At 36.0% G+C, this 7371-nt stretch overlaps 2 protein-coding genes across 3 annotated transcripts in view; one reads left to right on the forward strand and one right to left on the reverse strand.

The window, feature by feature from the left end:
- Positions 1-249, reverse strand: part of bik (BCL2 interacting killer) — a 4303-nt gene extending 4054 nt beyond the window's left edge. For both annotated transcript variants that reach the window (XM_056455637.1, XM_056455636.1), the window contains exons 1-2: positions 181-249; positions 56-84 (exon numbers count right to left, since the gene is read on the reverse strand). The gene's annotated coding sequence lies outside the window, so the exon portion shown is untranslated. The remainder of the gene's footprint in view (positions 1-55; positions 85-180) is intronic.
- Positions 250-2033: 1784 nt separating this feature from the next.
- cbll1 (Cbl proto-oncogene-like 1, E3 ubiquitin protein ligase) lies at positions 2034-6181 on the forward strand. The gene is made up of 6 exons (XM_056455051.1): positions 2034-2083; positions 3046-3204; positions 3299-3402; positions 3983-4066; positions 4179-4252; positions 4881-6181. The coding sequence occupies exons 1-6, from the start codon at positions 2071-2073 to the stop codon at positions 5896-5898; spliced, it is 1452 nt and encodes a 483-aa protein (XP_056311026.1). The 5' UTR covers positions 2034-2070; the 3' UTR covers positions 5899-6181.
- Positions 6182-7371: the final 1190 nt, after the last annotated feature.

Below are 7371 nucleotides of genomic sequence, written 5' to 3' on the forward strand. Positions count from 1 at the left end.
TTTTACTTGATAACAAAGGACAGGTGTATAATGGAAAACAAAAGCAAGTTCATACCTTGTTTGTAGATTAAAACGGACGCCGCCCTGCAACATTTCAACATAGAAGTTTGTGTTAAAAGACAGTTTTATGAAAATATGAATGATGAAAATATAAATGAATGAGTATTTTGGGTAACTTACAGCAGCGTCCTTTAATCTGCGTGTGTTGCTGTGATGTGTCTCAGTACAGTGATTACCTGCAGCCACGCCTGCAGCGTTTACACTCAGGAAGAAGCTGCTGCTGTCGTTTTCTATCCGACCTGTAGAGGACAGTAAAGCAGCTAAAAGCACTGCATTTGTTCATTACTTACAATCTCATATGGGTTCGTTATCTCGGGCTGTAGCCAGCCTGGTGAAAGGGGTGGTTCTTTTTTGATATTCTTTTTTTGCCTCATTTTTCTATTTAATCATGAGGGTTAAATACTGCTTTTCTGAGACATTTTAAGCACTATTTTTAGCTGAATTAGCTCGTCAGATGGTCATCATAACCACACAGCTGTTAAATTTTTTAATTAAAAACCATGTCCCATTGTCATTTATTAAGCAAATAGCAAACTGGCCAGCACATTCAACCTTCCTCTGTCAGAATTTGAATAAATTATTAAGACATAATAATAATAATTAATTTATTCATCCCTTATTTATCAGGGGTTGCCACAGTGGAATGAATCACCAACTATTCCGGCATATGTTTTAAGGCATATATTTGACCCTTCCAGACAGATTTTTCTTGTAAAAAAAGTACATTTGAAAAATCATGGATAACAATATTAGCCAAATTATTATTTAAATGAATTGTAATATGGGCTGCTTTTGGTACTTTACAACTTTTATCGATCAGTTTTTGCTTTAAGGACAAGGTCTAAGATTTGCAATTAAATCACTTGTAAAATGTTTTCTCTATTTAAAAACAATACAGTTGCGAAAGATGACTCTACTTGGTCTTAAAGTCTTTTTTAGTGTTTTTCCTAAATTTATGATGGCATAGCTAACAAAATAGGGAAAATTAGCTCATGTATGGGACAAATTCTGGACCCCTGTTGTCAGGGAGCGGTCCAGTGATGTAATGGATACAGAAGACTTGCATCTCAAAACTCGGACGTTTTTAATCTCCTGTCTGTCTCTGGTAAGTAAATATTTTTGAAAATTTACTTTATATTTGCCTGTGGGTGTTTCAAAGGCAATAATAATGGCCAGTTGTATTTTTTTTTTGTCTTTTATATGCAAAAAAAAACCCCCAAACAAACAATGTATATCATACATTTTAGCATGATTTATAGAATAATTGTTTGATGACATATTAAAAGACTCACAGTCCAGACCAATAGACTGATTAATTGTCATTATAAACCCTTATATTTTTTTGCAATGCTTCAAACTGGTAACAAATATTTTAAAACATTCATTTTAACAAGTACAATGTTTAATTTTATATACATCTGTACACTGTTAAGGATTTGTATAAATTACACAGTATTTAAGTGTAATATGAACTATTTTACTGTAGGGCAGTTGTATGTTAATGTATTGCAAAGCATTGTGAAAATTACTGTTTATTTTACAGTAAATATATACATGTAATTCTGTAAATGCATATACAGCAAGAGTAATGGTGCTGTAAATGCATATACAGTATTTTTGCTGTAATTGATTTACAGTAAATTACTGCCGAACTGCTGCCAGTAAGTTACTGTAAATCCTACAGTAAAGTGTTAATAGTGTATGTTACAACTAATAACAGTGGAATATTCTTTCACACATATTTTGATGTTTAATGTTGACAATAATAATGAAACTGTGTACTATGTGCGTAAAAAAGCTCCAAAAAATGAGATACAGACATAGCCATGATATTTATTAGCTAACAAATTTATACGAGCTCTGCCATAAGAAATATAGTCTTTATGAATTAATGATTTTATAGCACATTCAATTTCGCCTTGAAGTGACTTTTGTTTTAAAAACAGTTTGAGACTTTTGTGTTGAAGTGTGCAAACCGGAAGCGTAGTTGAACGTTCCCTTCACACAGTTATGGACCATATTGGTAAGGAGGGAAATTTCATAGTTTACAATCACAGCTTTATTTTTGAACTTAAAATGTGTTTCATATAAGCAAATTGTAACTGCGCCCGGCGTTTACATATGTTTGAGGTTAGGCAAACGAGCTAGCTTCACTTGTGTGTCTAGTTTAAGCTTTCTCCGAAATCAACATCGGCCTCTGTCAATGTGGCGTTCATCTTCCTGAGGCCGTTTAATCGCGTTTGTTGAGTCTGTTAAATAAAGTCTGCAGCGAAATATAGATGAGAACTCTGAAGTGTGATTAAAGCGTGCAGATAGCTTGATTATTTAACTTAATCTTATGTTTAAATAAATAGTACCATAAATGCTTGCTATAATGCTAACTGCTAACTTTAGATCGTTCACTTTAGGATTTACACCAATATCGAGATTTCTTTATGCACAAATGTTTGTTTCTGGTGTGTTATTTTGTGATGGGTTAAAACTACTTTTTTTTTTTATCTATTATGGAAAGACTCTAGGGTAAAAAACACTTGATTTCACCATACTTCCCCAGGTAATTGATAACATAAAAAATACAGACATATTTGTTTACATTTTTCTTAAATGTATTGTTTAGATGTGCAGATGAGACACGTTGCTTACACAAAACTGACACAAAACATGATGTCGGTTTTGAAAATCCCATTTCATTTATTTATTTTGACATAAGAGAGGGGGATTGTGGGAATCTTGTCAATCCATAGTTCAGAAAAACTGTGAACAGCCAGGAAATATGTTTTCACATTTGTTTGCATAATGAAAGGTGTGTTGTGATTTTAAACTCCAGACAAATTTGATAAAAAGTGCAAACAGTATGCGTATTTGTCTTTCCATTAGACTGAAAAAGGGTATTTATGAAAAGCTGAAAATCAAATAATTGACAAAATTCTAAGTGCCTGAAGTCTTTTTCTTACTGAAATATAAATTTGTTCTTTTTTCATGCAGACAATGATATGCAGGGTACGGATGGGCCATTAGGTGGTCCTGATGTCAGGAGGAGGATCCCAATCAAACTTCTTCCAAAGCAGGCCAGAAATAAACCTGCCCCGCGACCCCAGAGACCAACGGGACGGTTACAATCCAAAAGCCATTCTGCAGAGGAAGGTATTGTGGCTGTATAACAGTCCTCATTTTATCAAGAACATTTTGAAGTGTTATGTTGACTGGCTTGCTTACTGATCACTGTTTCTCCTAAAAGGTTTTAACTTTAAGAAGGAGGACCGGTTTGATTGTGGTGTCAAATCAGGAGATGCTTTTGCAAGCCAGCGTCGCTTTCCACAGCAGCTTTACTGGGATTACAAGGTAAAAAAAATGGATACTAAAAACAACCATTTCTTGTATATCATTGTATTATGGTTTATTTATGTACTTTAAAATGTAAATAATTTATTTAAGAAAATTTGATTGATAATTATGTAATAAATGCTTAAATCTTATGTATTCAATACACATCCCCAAATAAAATAGTTTGAAACTAGTTTAAATAGTTAAAAATGTAAATGCACAAATTTGTTTTAAATAAACCTACAGGTCAATGAAAGTATATGCATATACTGATGGCTGGCTATACTAAATTGTTTACTTATTCAGCTTATTCAAACAAAGTTTAGAGGAATGTTTAGAAATTTCTCCTCATTTATAGTGTTTGATTCAATTGAAATTTTAGTTTTCATCTGTAAGCTTGATGACATTTCTTCTAAATTTATCTCAAAACTGTTGTCAGTTAGTTTTTTGTGTGCGTGTGTGTGTGTGTAAAGTGCCATGTTTTCAGACGTGGTTGTATACGTTTTAAGACAACACAATTCTACTGTTTTAACTTCAATAATTAGATGGTCATTTTTGAATTGCTGTAATAATAGTTTGCTTCTTTCTTTTTTTTAAGCTAACCTTGATCGGTGAAAAGGATGAGACGCCTATTCATTGCTGTGACAAATGTGGACTGCCGATTAAAACATATGGCCGCATGGTGAGAGGAGTTGCATATAGTGAATGCATGTGGAGTTTTGTTGATGTGAATTAATACTGTCATGACTTGTTAAAGTTATTTCTTTTAAAATGTTAAATTTATTTCTTTGCAGATCCCATGTAAGCACGTTTTCTGCTATGACTGTGCTTTACATCATGAGAGGAAGGGTGATAAGATGTGTCCAGGGTAAGAATAATCCATAGCTTTTGTTTTCTACTGCTATTGAACAGAACATTGGCCTGGAAGCATGTAGATATACAGTGGGATGCCTCCAATACAATATTAGAAACTTTAAAAAAAAAAGGTACTAAAGTTCCATTATTGAGGCCACTATGAATGTGAATGTTTTTGAGCATTGCTGCAGTCAAAATGATTTTTAACATTTTGTATTCTTTATTTCACAACAAAAAATTGAAAGTCACCAAGAGTTTTTTGTTAGCCTGAAATATGTCAGTCTTGAGCCATTATGCTTAATGTCAAAATTAGCATTTAGAAATTGTGTACCTTTTAAAAATAATGTTCTTTCACATCTGCCAATATAAAATACATTTGATGACATCACTCTGTACTTCTTTACGTGTATCCAAGCCAATTTAATGACATCACTTTGCACTTCAATAATATACTCTCGTGAATCTTAAGCATCCTGCCCCTACAAGATAAACAATCAATTGCTTGTTCCCATAGTCTTCTATGTTATGTATAGGGGTTGCCTGTGCTTTTCATTAGGGTGAATGAAAACTGATTTTAATGTTAATGTCTCAAAAATTCTAGACTTGAAAAGATATTTTACCAACTTGTCTTCTGTTTTCAGTCTAAACATGTACAGCTGTACAGACCCGGTCCAGCGGATTGAGCAGTGCCAGCGTGGCTCTCTCTACATGTGCAGTATTGTTCAGGGTTGCAAACGGACCTATCTGTCCCAGAGGGACCTGCAGGCTCACATCAACCACCGGCACATGCGCTCTGGCAAGAGCTCCAGCAGCCGCTCTGACTCTCTCCACCTTCCTCCCTCTGAAGTGTCCGACCGCTTCCGCGTACCTCCACCTCACCTGCCCAAACCCCACGTACTCATCCCTCCACCTCTTGGCCATCCCGGACACGACCCATACGGCCCACCTCCTTCTGCTCATGATGACCTCAGACCTCAAGGACAGCCACCCGGAGACATGGGCCCATCCCGGTCCCTCTCACAGGAGACCTTCCGAATCTCAACTGTCACCACTCGAAAACACAGCAACCTCATCACTGTTCCAATCCAGGATGATTCCGGCTCCGGACCATCCCGAGACCCACTCTCTCAACCCGGAAATCCTCCCCCACCTCACCATCATCCCGGAGACTACCCGGGTCAGCCTGTCGTGGCTCATCCACACCACATGATGGCGCCGCCTCAACAGCATTACGGACCGCCTCCGCCACCTCCACCCATCAGTCACCCCATGCCACACCCAGGACAAGGCTCCAACACACCCCATATGGTCTTTAATCAAGCCCCTCCCCCGCTATCATCAGTCCCACCTCCGATAACCCCACCCCCCGGACACCTTATTGGTCAGATGCCACCATTTATGAACCATCCTCCACCCGGGCCACCCCCACAGCATGGCGGACCCCCAGTCAACGCCCCGCCACCCCATCATTACAACCCTCAGTTTGTAGAGGACAAGAACACACTCAGCCCGCCGTTCAACCAGCCAGGAGGGTTGAGTCCTGGGATGTGGCCGGCCCCTAGAGGCCCCCCACCACGAATGCAGGGTCCCCCTCCGCAGGGACAGATGCCGGGGCCCCATCACCCAGATCAGGGCAGATACAGACCGTATTACCAGTAATAATGTGGATTTGATTTTTTTTTCTTTGTTGTTGCCGAATAAAGTGATTTAGTTTGTCAAGCTGGCAGGGATTCGATTGCATATTTTATAGTCTGAAAACTATTAACTGTATAGCAAAGATCTGTACTTACTGAATGGTGTTTTAAAAACCTTGTCATCGTCAGATATTCAAACTTTTACTTTTTAATAATCGAGCCCATACATGCTGCATTTTTAGGGGCTTTTGTTGATTGTTGAATGTGGTGTTTCTTGAATGTATTCGAAATTAAATGTACAAATTCAATCTGTTTCTATTGTGTTATGTATCTGGTGTCTAACTCAATGGTTTAAATGTGTCTTTTTAAATAATAATAGCATATAAATTATTACAGCTTTTTTAAAAATAATATAGCAGTGTGATGTATTATATATTTGTACAAACTTCTTAAATCAACAGGTAAGTAATAAATATTATATGAGGATCTACACATCTGTAGGGCACCGGTTTTTAACATCAAAATATTAGAATGGCAATACACCTTGCTTATTATTTTGTACAATAATTAAATTTCTAACTAATTATAGTTTTACATTATTATCCTTTAATCGACTGAGTATACAGAGGTTCTTTCAAAATATATATTGTAATAAACAAATAAGGGTGTTTCTGTTTTTCCATAAGTTAAATGCTGAAATTACACATTTGAAAAATTGAAGTACACTAAATTATTTAATATAAAGTCACTCAATTTAATTTACCAAATGTAGACGTCTCTGACTAATTTGGCTGTATACAATTTTTTTAAACGTACTTTTGTGCAAGTGCTCTATACATTGTCTAATAATGTATCAAGCAGACAATATATATTTTTTTTTTTCTTCAGTTTTATTAAACAAGTATTCATTTTAAAATACATCTATTTACATGACATGTTTAAAAAAGTTTATTACAAAATTCTTCAAGGAGAGACAAAGTAGTTCATGCATGAATAAACGAAACAAAAAAGTACATAAATATTTAAATGTAGGAAGTAACAACCACAGCAACATGATTTTGTTTCTTTAGTAAATATAGTGTGGACCACAGGAAGCGAGCAATTTATCATTTCGGTAAGTAGCTATGTTTGGTAACGTGATCAATTGTCGATTGAGTCGGAATTAGCATACTAGCACGCTAGTTGGTGAGGTCCTGAAAACACGTTTCTTGCTATAAAAACAAAAATACCGTTTATTTACATTTATTTTCTGTCTGCCAAAAGGACTAGGATGGGTAGACTTTGCTTAAAAGGTAAGACATTGTCTTAAGTTAGTTATATTCATAATATCAAAAATCTCTGATTGTCCACCTGTCACTAGACCCCAAACAAACTGATTACTTAATTTCCTCTAAGTCCACTTACCAGTAAACATGGTAACAATGCTGCTGCTGTGAACTAAAATAGTACAAAGCCAGATTGAAATAAGTGTTTATATAATATGCAGTGAAATCCTCTC

This window comes from Danio aesculapii, chromosome 4 (genome assembly GCF_903798145.1).
Source record: "Danio aesculapii chromosome 4, fDanAes4.1, whole genome shotgun sequence".
Taxonomy (NCBI): domain Eukaryota; kingdom Metazoa; phylum Chordata; class Actinopteri; order Cypriniformes; family Danionidae; genus Danio; species Danio aesculapii.